Genomic DNA, 16587 nt, shown 5'->3' on the forward strand with positions numbered 1-16587 from the left:
ATCCCTCGAGTCTACACTGCCACCTGCTGTCAGTCTGCGGGTAGTTACCAGATATCAGATATAGAAGTTATTATACACACACAACTTATACAACCTTTTTTTAAATGTACATTTTTATTGATGAAAATGCACAACAACTTGTGACATTGGACAGGCCACACCCACACAGTGGACATGTCAAACTCAACATATTCAAACAGAATTTCTCAGATATTGATTTCATGCAAAAATAAATTCCAACAGAATGCTGCACAGGTATTGTGTTAGAATACTCCAGTGTAGTAATTTGTGTAAAATCTGTAATACGATTGGTTGATCTCAAGTCTTTCTCCATTAGAAAAATTATATGGATGTGAATTTGTTTTCAATACAAAGTATAAACATCAGAAATCAGATTTAAACTTGTGCAGATTTCATTTCAATATAAAGTGAACAACAAAGTGAAGTAATTTAATTTACCAAACAATATACGGTACATTCAACCAATACTACATTCATTACTGAGCCTCACTGCAGGGTCACAGGTTTGAAAACCAGAGCATCGGTGGTATGGTCATCCCTAATAATAATCTTTACACATGCAAACTGACGCCCGCAGCGAGGCGTTGCAAGTAAGTCGATGATTGAACAATTTGAACTTCAAACTTAATTCGAATTTCAGCCATCACTCAACATGTGAAAACCCATGAATGTTTCTTAAAGATGAGTTAAATATAAACTCACTGCTGTTGAAGATCACATTAACAAAGGTGAAAGAGGTATAAATCAATAACAAGAGAAAGATCAAGTTCTTCTTTTTAGGATGCAAAATGTCTCTCTCAGATCCATTAATGGACAGATCATACCTCAACTGTTCAATATGATCTTGAAACTACACACAAATATACAACTGTGTCTACTCAACATACAATCTTTTATCTTAAAAAACATCATCAAGTTTTTAGAGACACAGTTCTATTGAATTTCTTCAAACGCACTGTAAATATTGAGCGGTAGCCCATATTAATGATGTTTTGTCTGAATCTGGCACATATCCACACACCTGGACAAGTCGTGCGTCGCACTGGCTAACATTAGCATGTGACAGACTGTAAACAAAAACAGATAAATGAACATTACATTTCAACATCAAGCTGCACCTGCTGGTGATTTTACTAGCACAATATGCCATGCAGTAATACTGCAGACTGTCATTTACTGTACTAGAAGGCAAAAAAATTAAATTATAAAAATAAAATCTTTACATCAGTAAAAAAAAAAAGTCAAAAGCCATATTCAAGACTTGGAAACTGCATATTTCAATGGCCATTATGTCCCATTTTATTGATAAACTACAGATTAGAGTCAGGTAGCTTAGTCAGCTAGAGTCTGGCAGGTCACTGAGGCTTTGAGAAGCCATTCCTGTCCATGAAGTCTTTAAGCCTGGTGGGAAAATCTGTCATAACTCCTGTGGCTCCCAAGTCAAACGCCCTCTGGAAGTCCTCCTCGTCGTTCAGCACCCATACGTACACCTGAACCAGAAGCAGAACTCGTACAGTTAAAAACCCACACAACTTACACTAGGTTCAGGAATGTTACTGTCCTCTCAACAGCAGCTCTAGCAGCAAACATGAGACAGTTTCCAGTAACTGCAACAAGACAAATACATATATTTATATATTTAGTCAGCTGTTGAGTAGAGGATTGTGTCTGTGCCTGAAACATTACCTACCTGAGAGACTGAATAAATGTGTTCATGGAAACAATAACTGGTGATTTTAATCACTTCTGTCCACACACAAATATTTACAACGTTTGGATGTGTGTGATTTTGTGCACTTTCAGAAAGTGAAGGACTTTTCTCATCTGTGAGGACGGCTAGAGAGCGTAGATAAAAGCAAAGTTACCTGTATGCCTCTGGCAGTGAGATGCTCGAACAGAGTTTTCCTCATCAGTAAACTGAAAGAGAAAAATATTCAATGACATAAAAAAGTATAGACCTCCAGAGAGTGTCAACACAATAGGGTCCAAACATTATCGGGAGTTTTCACTATGGGGTTGGCATAGAAACTACGGAGATTGTCTGCAGAACTGATTTGGTCATTTGCATTTTTTGCATACAACACGTCTGTATAATTTCAAGGGCATAATCTGGAGTTAAGTGCATGACAGCAGTTTAACAAAGGTAGAGTGAAGTTTGGTAGTATAGCTATCAAGGTTCTGTATAAGTCATGGTTATGTATCAGCGCTTTTCAAAAGTAAAAGTGTGTACATTTGTCAGGTTAAACTGTCACACAGCTGCATAAAATATTATTTTATAAATCATTATATATATCAAACAAAATGAGTGACTCACGTGTCTGCAAGCCAGCTGATGAATCTCAGGCTCCTTGTTAATCTGTCAGGATCCCTCAGTCTGCAGAATCACACACAAAATATTGTTCAATTTTGGAAAAAAAAAGAAACTAATGTCGCTGCTGCTCTCGGACTTGATAAAAAGTTTGCGTAGCCTATCAGGTTATGTGACATGCAAAAGGATTACCTATTGCTAAATTTACTTGTGTCAAACAACAACAACAGCTGAGTGGAACAAGTTCAAGACTAGTTCACCTTCATTCAAGGAAAAAAGGAAATCATTAACTAAAGTAGATGTAAATAAGTCAGAATAGAAGAAAAATACACAACAAATACTAATCACATTAAAGTCAGCTGTGCACATTTAACACAACAGATTGACAATTTGTCAACATACAATAACAGAGTAACTGTGTTTGAGGGGTGAATTAGTACTTAATAGCTTTATCGTGAACCATGAATACAGTTCTACCGTGCGAACAGATGCAAAAATGAAAAAAACGAATATCTCCCAGTAAAAAAGCGGTGACACGCACGTAGGAGACACCAACGAAGATGTCGAGAGAGTTTGTGATGATAACAGCTGTCAATGGTGATCTACGCAGTTGAGTTAATACGTCACTTTCTCGCCTGACTAATTTGATTTGTTGCTGAGAAGCTCCTGCTGTGTTGTGCATGTGTGAAAGGCAAACTGGGTAAACTCTGAAGCCAATTCTCTGGATTGTACCTGTAAGACGGCTTTACTGACAATTAGATCCGTAGAGGACTTGTATCGTATCACTACTTATCAAATGCGACCATTTCGTCCAAACTAATGTCTCTTTTTGGTTATTTTACGTTTCTCTTTTGAATATTTAATGCCTGCTTTTATCTAGTCGCTTCTTTTTTGTTGTCCTGTTGGAGTTTTTTGATTGACTTCCCAAATACAAATGTTGAGTCACAACAAAATGTAAAACGCAGTGCTACTTTCTCCAGCAGCTCTTTCCACAGATCTCATTTCCATTAGTATGAACTCACTTGGTGATAATGGAGGGCATGGGGATCTCTAGGAACTGCTCCTTGAGGGGAACAAACGGCAGAAGGCCAGTGTAGAAGAGGCCCAACAGCTGCAGCACTCTGGGAAAGCTGAACAACACTGGAATCCGAGGATTCTGCAAAACACAAACATAAAACCAGGATTCAGGGTCAGTTTACAGGTGATTCAGTGAGTCTATGCTTTTAAAAAGACACAAACAATGATATGTTTGTTTTTATACCTGAAACAAAAAGATAAATACTGACTCCCCGCAGACAGCAGATACAAAATCATTAATAATATTTTAATATCGTGCAGTACAGGACAGAAAGTACTCCTCTTTCATACAGAATCTTAATCATCTCACTATAAGGAGATTCAATAAAAACAATTTTATTACTGATGGCACATTCTTATTTGTTATCTATCCCTTCCCAGCTTATTGGAGCAAATGGGAATTTAGCATATAATCAGTCGGAGAGTAAATAATTACAGAAAAATGAATAAACGAACTAACACTAAACTAATAACTAATTGTCATTAAATTAAGGCCACACAGCTCATATAAAATTACCTCTTTATAACACTTCTTGACAATCTGGTTGCTAGCGTTTCCCCAGACAGTCAGATGTTCTCTGTCGTACTTGACAACCAGCTCTGAGACCTGAAGAGTTTAATAATTCTGTTTAACAAAACTCCAACAATAAAAACACGTTAAACAGCAGTAAAACACAAATAAGACATTTTAAGTTACCACATTACTTCTTTTGACATCTTTTGACACAGAGAATTTGGCTGATGAAAAGCTGAGTATCCTTAAATTTGTCATGCACAGTAGCAAGAGAGAACTGAAAATGACAATGATTGTTCTTTGATTCAAAGTTAAAAAAAGTCTAAACACTTTATAGGTTTACATTATCGAGATAAAAACACACAAAAAATATGGTGCCCCATTCGTTAGGACTAATTGATTATACACATACTCTACAGTCTGTTTCCTTGATACACGCTGAACAACAACTAATGCTGCTTATTAAGAAAATGCAAATTGTAAAGCTAAAAGTCTGTGAATAGCAGCTGTTGTTGAATGAACATGTCATGGAAATTAGAAAATACACACTAACCTTCTTGATTAGTGTGTCGTTGTTGACCTTGATGTCAATGTTGACAGGGGTGTTCGGAAAGGCATCAAAAACGTCCCTGAGGAGAGGGATGCATTTGTCCTCTCCTCCCTCACAGAAACACTCTGCACAGACAAGGACAAGTCAAACACACAGTCGGCTTCACATAATTAAACAGAACATATTTCAGATAGACGACAGGTTGTAAACTAAAACGTCTTTGTCACATGTCATGATGGTGACAAACACTTTCAATACTAAGATCATTGTGACTTGAAATACTTTGTGAAAATTATAACACAATATTTGTGTATTTATCCCTATAAAAACACAGAGCACCTGGCATGTACATGAGTGTTGTAGTAACTACACCAGCCATGTGTGCGTGATGCTCACCCCTCTGAAAAGTAACTCCCAGCTTGCAGAGGTATGGAGGTAGCTCCTGTGAATAGCAAACAGCAGTCAGTGGTTCAATCGTTCAAATTCAATCAAATTTTATTTGTACAGCCCATATTCACAAATCACAATTTGTCTGATAGGGCTTTAACAAGGTGTGAGATCCTCTGCCCTTAACCCTCAACAAGAGTAAGGAAAAACTACCAAAAACCTTTTAAAAGGGAAAAGAACGTAGAAACCTCAGAGATGTGAGGGTCTCTCGTGTTAACCGACAAGATTCACAGCCTCCAGTCAGCCTGTGCAGTCGTGGCAGGTCCAGACGTAATGAGAGCCTGAGGGGCGCTCACAATACTGACTGTCTTTATAAACAACAGGAACCCAGCGGGGACATGACAAAGTGACATTAATGTAAAGAACTTTGTACTTCTCTACTATGAGGTCAAAGGTCACATAAACGTAATCTTCTGTGAATATCATCATGACAATTATCAGTGTTTTTACTGCCGCCAAGGAGGTTTATATTTTTTATCTGCATTAGTTTGTTAGCAGGATCAGGCAAAAACTACTGAACTGATTTCCATTAACTTTTGTGGAGGGGGGTGGGCCATGACGCAAGAAAGAACCAATAACACTTTGGAGCTGATCCATACTTTTTTATTTGACTTTCTTTAGCATGGTGGGACAGAGTTTTAGCTTACTTCCCGCTGTGATTTCTGACCTGACCTTATACTGGAGGTGGACTGCCACTTATTAGTGTTTGGGATTTAAATTGTTAATTATGCCACAAGGGCGTCATTCCTAGGCTTTACATAAGTTTTGTAAATATGTTATTGCCCTACGGTAGGTTTGAGAGAAATGATGATAAAAGGGCTGTATTAAGGAGCTGCTATTAGTCACACACTGGACTAGATCAACAAAGATGTGTATAACAAAAAATAACAGCATTGTTTTATTAATCAGGCCATAGTTCAACATGACATAATCAGGTGACTTGGGATAGAACTCATCTGATTAACTCAACCTCCCTCACATGACTAGTCACAAGTTTCTGTTTCAGGTTTTTAACTCAAATGTAAGTGAACCTCTTGACCTCTATGTCTTCTACATGTTAATGTTGGCAGCAACGTGCTTCATTTTATACACTTGTGGCAATGGGACTGAATGAAACACATGAATTCAATGATTAAGAGGTGTCCCAATACTTTGGTCCATATAGTGTATTTCTCTGTCAGATATGGAAATGTGATGACTGAAGAGACATTTCAGAGCGGTAACTCACAGCGTAGGTGACGTCAGAGATTTGAGCACTGATACCAGTCGCCCTCCTCAAGTTGGAGTCGTGAGACACCACAACCTGTTCATCTTTGGTCAGGTGGCAATCCAACTCCAGCATGTCTGTGCCCAGATCCACAGCACTGCATGAATCAACAACCAGGACACACACTGTATTTAACACATAACCTAGGAGACTCCAGTGACTTCATTCGTTAATCTCACCACCTCTGTCTCTGAGGTCAACACACATAATAAAATCATAAACCACTCTATCAGTAAATAAATCAGACATAAGATCACTTTATCATGTCAACCTTTATGACCAGCGGTCGAAGGCTACATCTTTACCGATACGTTTTGGTTTAAAAATGGCGTTTTAGCTCTGTAACAAAAGTAATGCATGTTTCTATGTCTCATAATCTACTAACACACTTTTCGGATTGTCTATTTGAACTCGCAGGAAACATTCTAAACAAGGAACAGCAATGGTGAAAAGTAAGAGCATGGATTTCTGCTATTAAAAATATGTGTTAGTGACGCTTTACAGTCATGGCTGGTAGTCAAGTCATGACTGATAACACAATCAGTACTGTGTCATCGTTACCAAATGTTTCTGCCCGTCCATTCTATAACACATCCCCTGAATAGTGTAGATGTCAGGCGTAAGTGATGCATTTTGAAACTAAAATGTTGATGTGGCATCATTCCCTGTGACAAAGACAGAAAACTAGACAGACTGTGGTCACAAACTTTACTCTACTGAGCTCACATGACACTCAGCACTCACAAGTACAAGTTTCACACGCACGTAGGTTTATACTCACTGCTTGAAAGCTGCCATGGTGTTCTCTAGGTTTTCGCCGGCGCCTGCAATGCAAAGAGGAAACACTATATGAGGTACTCTGGGATTTTTTTTTCATATCTGCATTACTGATGGACCAACCACTGGAACACTGATCTCACTGCTAATACAGATAAAACAGGGATACCCATGATATTTTATTTGTGCTTTCAAGAGCTAATCAACTTTCAGTTGTCCAACCTTTTATTTAGTGCATGTTTACCTAATGCAGCAGCATCCACAACACAAAACATGCAAACACAAGTCTTAAAAGCACAGTAGTAAATACATTGTAATACAATCAAAACCATGCATATGCATCTATAAACAAAATATTAAACTGAGGTGGATAAGGTAGACAGATTTATTATTACATATACTAGTAATAAGTTCCCATTGAGAAACAAAATGGTCAAAATAACTGGAGTAGAGTAAAAAAAAAAGAAGTTATAAACCACTTACTACTTAGTAACTATCACTGCTATGTCACATGTGTCCATATGCTATTCAGATAAAGTACGTTAAGAAATTGTGCGATCTTCATATACAAAATCACTTTCAGAGGACAACTTACCGTGCATCCTTTTATTTGAGTGGGTTTTTGTGAGAAAACTGACATTTGAATGAGTATCACTGACTCACCTCCACGGTGGGAAATGTGTCTGCTGCGGAAATTCTCTCGCTTCCTTCGGTGCAAAAGAGTGGGACATTTCATGAGCAGGGCAGAGGTGAGCACATAGCCCGTTACCGTCGACAGGACATACACAGCAGCGCACATCTCGTGTCAGTCGCCTGCAAAACAAATCAAACAAACCAGTCAACATACTCAGTGAAAACTTATTTATTTCAACAGCCTCACAGGTGATCTTTGTTGAGACTGAGAAATACTGAGTCATGTCTGAAAATAAATGAATTCAGGAAGAGTGACAGCAAGTATTTTCCAAATGATTCATATAAAGAAAATGTTGTTTTACGATCATTTAAGGCCAAACTGAAGCCTTGGTGCACCTCACTTACCCTGACCAACTGCTGCAACCCCCAAAATATGGCTACAACTACCAACTACCTATTATTGAATTCAGAACTTCCTTTGAAGTTTAAAGACTGATTTTTGCTCCTGAGTGAAAGTTGTGGCTTTAAACTCACCTTTTGGACAATGAACAGAAAAACATTTAACAAATTTAAGGTCAGTTAATTGTGTTACACGTCCTCATTGTGCTTCAAAATGTATAAGCATTATATGGATATGTTTTGTTCTATTCCTATTGATGAAAATTATATTGCGATAATGATACTGTTTTATTGCCAAGCCCTCCACAACTGGGTGATAATAAATAAACAGTAATGTTGTGGATAAATGTTCTTTTCGTTGATTCAAGTAATCATTTCTGCCATAACTGTACCCTGCCAATGTTTATGATTAATTACCTTTGAATGATCAATTATAAAACATTATTTACATGCTGTCAAAATTACAATCAAGTAATTTATTGATCATCATACATGTGAGATATATAACAAGTTTCTACCTCCTGAATAACAGATGAAAAACTGAGCTTATGTTGTTTCTCTGCTGTGATTTCACCCCCAGTGTGTCAGCAGTGAAAGAACAGATGCTCCTAGTGAAACTCTGCACAGTATTATTATCACATTAATTCCTGCTAAAAGTCAAGGTAATATTAAAAATGAGCTCCTTATTGACCGTGTCACTGAGCTGCACTGAGTATTGATACAAACTCGACTGTCCCAAACAAACGCAGTCACATCAACTGTTGTGTGACAGTAGCGTCGTTAGCGCACTAGCTAGATGTGGCTAACGTTAGCCGAGCTGGTTGTCGAGCTCTCGAGATGAAATGTTTACCTTTGACATCCAAATGTCCTGGCTGTCCTCGTGTCCTGGGGTTGACTGACTTGGTTAGTCGCTGGTGAGGTGGTCAGCGTCCATGAGGCTGAGCAGAGAGGTTGTGGGTGTGAGGATGTGACGGTGTGACCTGTCCTTCGCTCCACAGCTGACTGACGGTTCCGGTGCCGCTGACAACTCACTGCGCATGCGCCAATCGCAACAACTTTATGTAGAATAAAAAAACCTGAAAGCAGTTAACAAGTGAATTTCTATAAATATAAAATACACATCAAGTTCACAGATTGGTGCATAAGATGCACGTCTAGCACATGTTAGTAACAGTAGTTCAAATCAAACATCACTAGAACTTTAAATAATAATTTAGTTCAAGATGAGGTGCGAACATTTTTATCAGTCCAACAATGAAATATACAATCAAAAGGAGAATTCAGCACAACAATCCACAGCCTGACTGATCTCCTACAGGGCCCCGAGGCAAACATTTGTTGTTGGGCCCCATGGACTGAATACAAAGATGGACTATGCGTCTTCACTTCCTCCCACGATCCAGAATTGAAGCATTTAACTATTATTTGAGCTAGAGCCAGAGTCTGAGCAGTAGCGATCAAGGGATAAAGCAGTGAGGTCCATCCCAGAAACACGCTTCACAATCACAAGTCAGTCTCATCTGTCAATCATGAAGGTTCAATCCATTTTTGTAGCATCAAATAACCAACCATAACACTTGAACATGTATTTACTTTTTTGTTTGGTAGTTTTGGATTTCTATATTTTTATTTGTCTCTATCCTAATGCCTGTCTGCTGCTGTGAAGTTGCAATTTCCCCAGTGTGGGATTGATAAAGTAGAACTTATCTTATCTTATCGTATCTTATCTTATCTTATTTATGACCTATACTGCAGCATGCCACCAGGGGGCAATCAAGATTCTTTGGCATCACTTGTGTCATGTCATCCAATTTTACTTTTGTCAGATATTATCTGTTATTTTCCTTTATTGTAGACATTTAGTTGCTGTTGGCCTGGAAACTCTCATTGTATAAAATTACTAATTAATTATTTTGATACAGTTTTTACAATTAAAACGAACATGTAACTTTTTCATTATAAACTATTTGTCATTTGTGCAATCAAATGTGCTGTTGTTTAAGTGAAAGAATATGCTACAAAATCAACATCTAGCAGACCCTACAGGTCACATGAAAATATAAACTTCTAGTCTTTACATTGAATAAAATATAGTCTACAAAAACCAGTTCCTTTTAGCTCTGATAATCAATCAATGAGATAACACAGAGAATCCCCTCAGAGCAATGTCCAATGTCTCGTTCCTGTCAAAGTTCACTACATGTAATAAACCGACCATAGAGATGTGATAAGCACCTTGAATTCCTGGAGCATTATGTGCAAGTAATTTCTTGTCGCTTAAAGAAGTACAATTGCTTCCGAGGGTTTTTATTTTCAGTGGGTGATTTTGCCAGTAAAATTCAACTCTGATAATGACTCAAGGTTTAACAAACATCCTGGGTGAGTGGAAATGCCTGGAGGAAGAGTATCAACATCTTCAGGTAACTGAACTTAAAAGACTTACACTTAACATAATATTTTTTTAAGCTAATGCACTTACATGATTCTTGCTGTTCTGGGTTTGTACCCTCATGGTTTGATGCAATTATTGTAAGTCGGAAAAAGCTAAATGATATGTAATGTAATGTAACATGTCATAATAGCCTGTGATTAAGCTTCCTATAAAACTTCCATGCATTATTCATACCTGCTTTTATGTCAACTACCTTAGTTGTGCTTGAGGTTATAATTAAACACATTTTCTTTGCTTATTAATGTAACACTGTCTTCTTGTGTTTCGCAGGAGACACACAGAATCTACTTACAGAAACTGGATGAAATTTCCAAACTACAAAAGAGCTGCTCTTCCTCCATTTCCCATCAGAGAAAAAGACTAAATGAGATCTCACATCTGGTGAAGAAGTAGGTGTAAACACACACACATTCACACATTTGCATGGTCATATAAACAATTATATGTGGGTATGAATACAGTAAAGAGGGAGGAATATGCTCTCTGATATAAAACATGGACCTTCCTCATCTCAAATGAACACATACTATTAATATGTCATGCTTTACCAATGATACAAACTGATCTTATGCTCTTTTATATCATCAACCAGATGCAGCACAGGAACATCAGAAGAAGCCACAACAAACATCAATGTGATAAATGATAAAATGAAGATGCGACCAAATGCTCTCTTTGAAATGGAATCTTTTCTTCCCAAGAAAAATGGGTGAGGACAGCATTTTTAGTCAAAGGATTAGTGTGGATGTCATTATTGTGATTACAAATACATAGAACCGTATTGGTTATATCGGATAAGGTGAAATTAATATGATTGTGTCATATTCCAGGCTGTATCTGAGTCTGGTCCTTGGAAATGTGAATGTCACTCTTCTCAGCAAACAGTCAAAGTAAGAAAGGCCGCTTGAAACCAATACATAAGTTAAAAATCCACATTTTAATTTCATGTTAACATTTGTTTAATTAAATAACATTATTATATTTTTCTGTGTGTCATTCTCATTCAGTGGATTGGTTGATTACAGCAGGATGTTTAAGTCACTGATGCTCCTAGCATGATGAACAAATATTAAAGTCCTATTTCCATAAACCAACTGTAGACAGAATATTTCTGTCACCTATTTCAGTAGAAGACTTATGAACATATCACATTTGTCAGATTTGCCTACAAAGATGAATACGAGACGTTCAAGCTGTGCTCCACCGTCATCCTGCTGCTGTGTTCCTGCATATGTTACTTCTTTGTCAGCTACAGGTATGCATCATACATCACAGCTGCCCCAACCTTATACATTACAATGGGTTCATTAGTCTACATGGACACTTTATAAATCCAGCACTTGTCTTATGTCCCTGACTTTTAGATTTCTCGACGCAATCCTCAACTTCCTGCTGGTGTGGTACTACTGCACATTAACTATCAGGGAAAGTATTCTCATCACAAACGGCTCCAGGTCAGTCCTGCTACTCTCCATATTCTAGTCTTTCATTATGTTACTTTATAATTTTGTATATACCATGCATAGCCCCCTCATAGCCCTTCCACTTCATTATTTTTAGAGAAATACTTCTTATTGTAGCAATAACCGTCTTATTATTTATTTGCCCAAGTAATCCTTGATCAAGTCAGTTTGATTACTGCTTATTGGTCACTGCCATTTTAGAATATAGGACAAGATGGTTAACATCCCTTCTACGTTTGAAGGTCTTCTGCACAAATTCAGTTCCCAACTAGGAGATGTAAGCATGTGTCAGTGGCCACCAGCAGATGTTGGGGGCATAACTTCAGTTGTGCACCTTAGCGGTGGATGTTGCAAGGAAACCCCTGCACCCAACCTCCACAGTGCAAACTATGTTTGCCAAGTTGTTCTGCCTCTCATGCTATGTATGCATATACCGCAGGCTTTCCTCTCATTTGCTTCATCAACGTTATCCTCCCACTGTCTACAAAGTAGACGACGAGCAGGGTGTTGGACCAGAGTATCAGGTCTGGTTTTAGGGTGGTAGTGACAATATGTGATGGGACTGTGAGCCGCTGGCCCACGTCCATCCATATCTGTCAGTCTTGGGCTTGCTCCATCTGACCACTCCTGGTCAGTGGAGGAGTCCCTCTCTGTCCCTGATCCCCCTCTCGGACAATTGTTGTCCTTCGAACTGCGCCAATATACCATCTATTTTAGTTTAGGTTTTTAGTCTGTTCCTTTACATTTATGTAAATTATCTTAGTTGTATTATTACCTATTTAGACTCTAATCTTCTGGCATTTATTCCTCACACACTTGATACTTGACTTATTTTTTATATGGTTTTGTTTTTAGTCGTTGGTATCCTAACTTTAGAGCAATATCTGGCACAATAATTTCAATCTGGATTAATAATAATCAACCTTAATAATAAATCTTATCTTATCTTCTGTGTAAAATATAAATTGAAATGTGTCTTGCATCATAGAATTAAAGGCTGGTGGGTTGTTCATCACTATGTCTCAGCTTTTTTGTCCGGTGTGATGCTGACATGGTGAGTAAAGGAAGAAAAAAAACTTAAATACAGACTAAGAAACAATGAAACTTACATTTAAATACTTAGAATTCTCGTTAAAATTCACTTTTAGTAATAATTAGTCTCCGCTCTGTCACACACAAGGCCGGATGGGAACCTTTACAAGATGTTCAGGAACCAGTTCCTTGCCTACTCCCTCTATCAAAGTAAGGTCAAAGTACTTGTAAAACATCCATGGCTATAACTTACAACAAAAAAAATCAAACCTGGAATGTCTTTCATGTGGAACGTGCAGGTTTTGTTCAGTGTCTGCAGTGCTACTATCAGAGTGGATGCCTGTACAGATTAAGAGCCCTGGGAGAAAGACACAACATGGATCTGACAGTGGGTGAGTAGTCACGCATCAAGGACACCGAGTACAGATGCACAAAGTCAAGTTTATCATTACCGAATATTTTGTTAAAATGTTTTTTAAGCTCTGGGACAAATAATGTCAGTGGCTCCTCATTCTTCCTGCTGTAACTAGAATAACAGTGAACCTAGTGAAAGATCCATTTATTCTTTTTTGTGAACTGAACGAAAATATGGAAAAACCTATCTCACAATGTCTTACCCTCTATTATCCTTGGGGTCAATTTGACCTCATTCAATGTTTAACGTCACTTCATTTTATTGGCTTCATATTAACAACTGTTCCTTATTGAATTGGGACAACTGGGTCAATATAATATTTACATGCTACGTTTTCAATGACCTGTATGCATAGTGTTCTCATTGGATTTCCTTGGGGTCAATTTGAGCTGTTTTAGCAGTAAAACCCATGTAAATGATCATTTCTGTAGTAGTATGAGAACTATTGATGCTTCACCTGACATGGAGAGGCATGCACAGCAGCTCTCTAAACCATTCCTGTCATTCTGCCAATCAATCAAATTGTGTTTTGTATAAAGGGCTGTTTAAGTAGTCAACAAAGAAAGTACCTGAAACATAAACTTGGGTAACAACTTTGATTATAATAATTGTCTGGAGGTTTTTAATTGCTGGGGGCACACTGAGCCCAAGGATAAACAATATTATTAGTAAATTTAAGGATAACAGGAAAGTTTTGCCCCCGATCCACATCAAAATTTAATGGGTTCTTCCTCGGGTCATGCCACACCCATCAACATAATCTAAGAATTGAAATTGGTTCAGTAGTTTTTGTGTCATCTTGGTTACAATCATACAAACCAACATACAAACTCAAGAGTAATACCTCCACTAAGGTCAAACTGTCCCTTAAATTCAAACAAGCTGCACCCAATGCACAAACTTATATATACCAATCCACTAAATCTGAATGATTTCATTCAAGATCCATAAATTGTTCTCGGAAAAATCAATACAATAGAGATAAACATCCTATCATGCAATGTTAAAGAAAATGAAAAAGATAGAAAAGAGTAAGTAACTGAATAGGATCCGATTTAAAAATTGAATGAGTTCTTCCCTGAGTCATAATGAATCCTCCGACCAAGTTTCATGTTAAACTGTCCTGTAGTTTTTGTGCAATCATGCTTAGAAATGAACAAACCAACAACAGGGGAGCAGGTGGAGCTAATAAACAGATTTGAGAGTAAAGGAAAAAATGTTTTTAACTTTGACTGCTTTCTATTTTCAGAGGGATTTCAGTCATGGATGTGGAAAGGGCTGACGTTTCTTTTGCCTTTCCTCTTTTTTGGTCATGTGAGTACAGTGTGTGAACTTGAGAAATTTCCTCTAATGCTTAGTTTGCATTAAAAACATGCATTGTCATGGTTTAGACTGAATGACACAGACAAGCTGATTTAAAACAAAAATGCTGATGTCATTCTACAGCAACAATGACGTGGGACGGTATTGAGGGTTTTAGGCAATCTAGAAAACAGCTTATCCTTCACCTTGTCATCCATTTACCCTTCAAACTCCTGAGTCCTTGTGTTGTTGTCCTGCAGTTCTGGCAACTCTTCAATGGCCTCTCTCTCTTCAAAATGTCTCAGCTCCCAGACTGTAAAGAATGGCAGGTCAGTGATTTCACAGTCACTTACCATGTCACCTTGTTCCTGCGGATCTTTCAATAACAGTTTAAGTTTTACTGTTTCAATTTATCTTTACAGAATCACAACTTAAGAAGGTTAAATGTTTTATAGCAAGAATGGTGTCTTCAAAATATACTTTGTGAAATATATTATTGACAAGTTTTTGTACCAATATTCTTATTGCATATAAATATAATTCTGTAATTAAATCACCCTGATGCATTAGCATTTGCATACTTCACTTCGTCCTCCCCTGATCTTCTCCATTAGAAAATAACAATGAATTGAAGATATTTTGTTTGTTCTCTATTTCTTATTTTCTGTTTCCTGTGTGATGCCAGGTCTTGATGTGCAGTCACTGCTTCCTTATTCTATTCATGGGAAATTTCTTCACCACTGTCGCTGTGGTCCGTCAGAAGCTCAAGAGCAGAAATCGGAAACAGAAGAGTCTGTGATACAACGTAATTAAATAGAGCATGACTAAAAAATGCTGACTCACATGTTCCCAAGTTCATATCTTTATTAATATTATCCTGGCAAGTTATGATAAGTCTACTGGCAATTACTATGAAACATGTGAAGTATATACATAAATATGAAGGTTTGCTATGATTAATCAATCATCATTAAAAGCAAAATTATACTGTTATTATGGTATATGATCATTACTCTTTGTATTTTTTCTGTTATACAAATATATGTCATTAATACTATCATATAACCTGTACTGATAATTTTGTGTGTTTTGTATTTTATCTTTTGTTTATCATTTAGGTTTTATTACAATACATTACTGGTTTCTACCCCACCCCTGACTAACATATATATGCAAACTAAACTGAACTCATTTACCTGAACTTAACTAAGTACGTTTGCTCTTGTATTCATAAATATAGTTTTCTAGAACTTTCCTTGAAAATCTGTAATTTTTTTTCTTACTCCTCAACTCCACCCTATTACACATAGACATGTCATATTTCTCACTAACAACTATCTTTAGTTGTTTTCCATTGAAATCTAAGACACACAAACCCATGGTGAGCAAAAAAATCACAAAATTGCATGTTATAGGTTCAACTCTCCAATAATTTTCAGTAATTAAAAGCTGAATTTCTGCAAAAGACTTCAACATTTAGATAAAAATCAAATATTGCTTGCTGATTGTAAATGGTGGAAAATGTTTTGAATATCATGCATTAAGAAAATAGTATTAGCAACACAATTTACTTCAACTATGAATTTATGGATTATTTGAGCATCAGTGGAGCAAATTTAAATTGCTTTATATACAATGATAGTTTAAACTAAAGCTTAAATTTAGTTCATTTGTATGAAGCATAGCACACACCTTATAGAGTATTTTAGAATAACAGAGACAACATAAGGAAACAGACAGAGGCACATATGATAATAAAGCAAATGTTTGAAAGAAAAGTTTGAAAAGTGAAAACTATGGTTATTCTGTAAAAAAACTTTCAACAAAAGTATTTTTTACAGTTTTGCACAAGTATATATTTACTGTGAATACTTCAGAACAATACTTTTATCGGGTGATATCGCTGCTTTTGCGAAAGTAATTGACGAGA

General features: G+C 37.0%; 2 protein-coding genes across 2 annotated transcripts; one reads left to right on the forward strand and one right to left on the reverse strand.

The window, feature by feature from the left end:
• Positions 1-95: 95 nt before the first annotated feature.
• gdpd1 (glycerophosphodiester phosphodiesterase domain containing 1) lies at positions 96-9054 on the reverse strand. Its single transcript, XM_020095067.2, has 11 exons — positions 8844-9054; positions 7625-7774; positions 6966-7008; positions 6146-6281; positions 4867-4912; positions 4474-4595; positions 3924-4013; positions 3352-3485; positions 2336-2395; positions 1887-1938; positions 96-1511 (listed from the first exon to the last, which is right to left on the reverse strand). Exons 2-11 carry the CDS (start codon positions 7758-7760, stop codon positions 1377-1379), a joined length of 954 nt encoding a protein of 317 aa, XP_019950626.1. The 5' UTR covers positions 7761-7774; positions 8844-9054; the 3' UTR covers positions 96-1376.
• A 1169-nt stretch (positions 9055-10223) lies between these two features.
• LOC109634417 (ion channel TACAN) lies at positions 10224-15920 on the forward strand. Its single transcript, XM_069534522.1, has 12 exons — positions 10224-10413; positions 10716-10834; positions 11038-11154; positions 11276-11335; positions 11605-11700; positions 11810-11899; positions 12897-12962; positions 13089-13150; positions 13240-13332; positions 14605-14669; positions 14918-14986; positions 15343-15920. The coding sequence occupies exons 1-12, from the start codon at positions 10345-10347 to the stop codon at positions 15454-15456; spliced, it is 1020 nt and encodes a 339-aa protein (XP_069390623.1). The 5' UTR covers positions 10224-10344; the 3' UTR covers positions 15457-15920.
• Positions 15921-16587: the final 667 nt, after the last annotated feature.

This window comes from Paralichthys olivaceus, chromosome 11, assembly GCF_024713975.1.
Source record: "Paralichthys olivaceus isolate ysfri-2021 chromosome 11, ASM2471397v2, whole genome shotgun sequence".
Lineage (NCBI taxonomy): Eukaryota > Metazoa > Chordata > Actinopteri > Pleuronectiformes > Paralichthyidae > Paralichthys > Paralichthys olivaceus.

What these genes read in the sequence shown, in the direction of transcription:
- LOC109634417 (XM_069534522.1), top strand. Translation starts at nt 10,345, where the DNA reads ATGACTCAAGGTTTAACAAACATCCTGGGTGAGTGGAAATGCCTGGAG. An exon ending in TTTCTTCCCAAGAAAAATGG is followed by an intron (nt 11,155 to 11,275) that starts GTGAGGACAGCA and finishes GTCATATTCCAG; the next exon opens with GCTGTATCTGAGTCTGGTCC. An exon ending in TACTTCTTTGTCAGCTACAG is followed by an intron (nt 11,701 to 11,809) that starts GTATGCATCATA and finishes CCTGACTTTTAG; the next exon opens with ATTTCTCGACGCAATCCTCA.
- gdpd1 (XM_020095067.2), bottom strand. Translation starts at nt 7,760, where the DNA reads ATGTGCGCTGCTGTGTATGTCCTGTCGACGGTAACGGGCTATGTGCTC. An exon ending in GGGAGTTACTTTTCAGAGGG is followed by an intron (nt 4,596 to 4,866) that starts GTGAGCATCACG and finishes TTGTCTGTGCAG; the next exon opens with AGTGTTTCTGTGAGGGAGGA. An exon ending in ACGACACACTAATCAAGAAG is followed by an intron (nt 4,014 to 4,473) that starts GTTAGTGTGTAT and finishes TAAACTCTTCAG; the next exon opens with GTCTCAGAGCTGGTTGTCAA.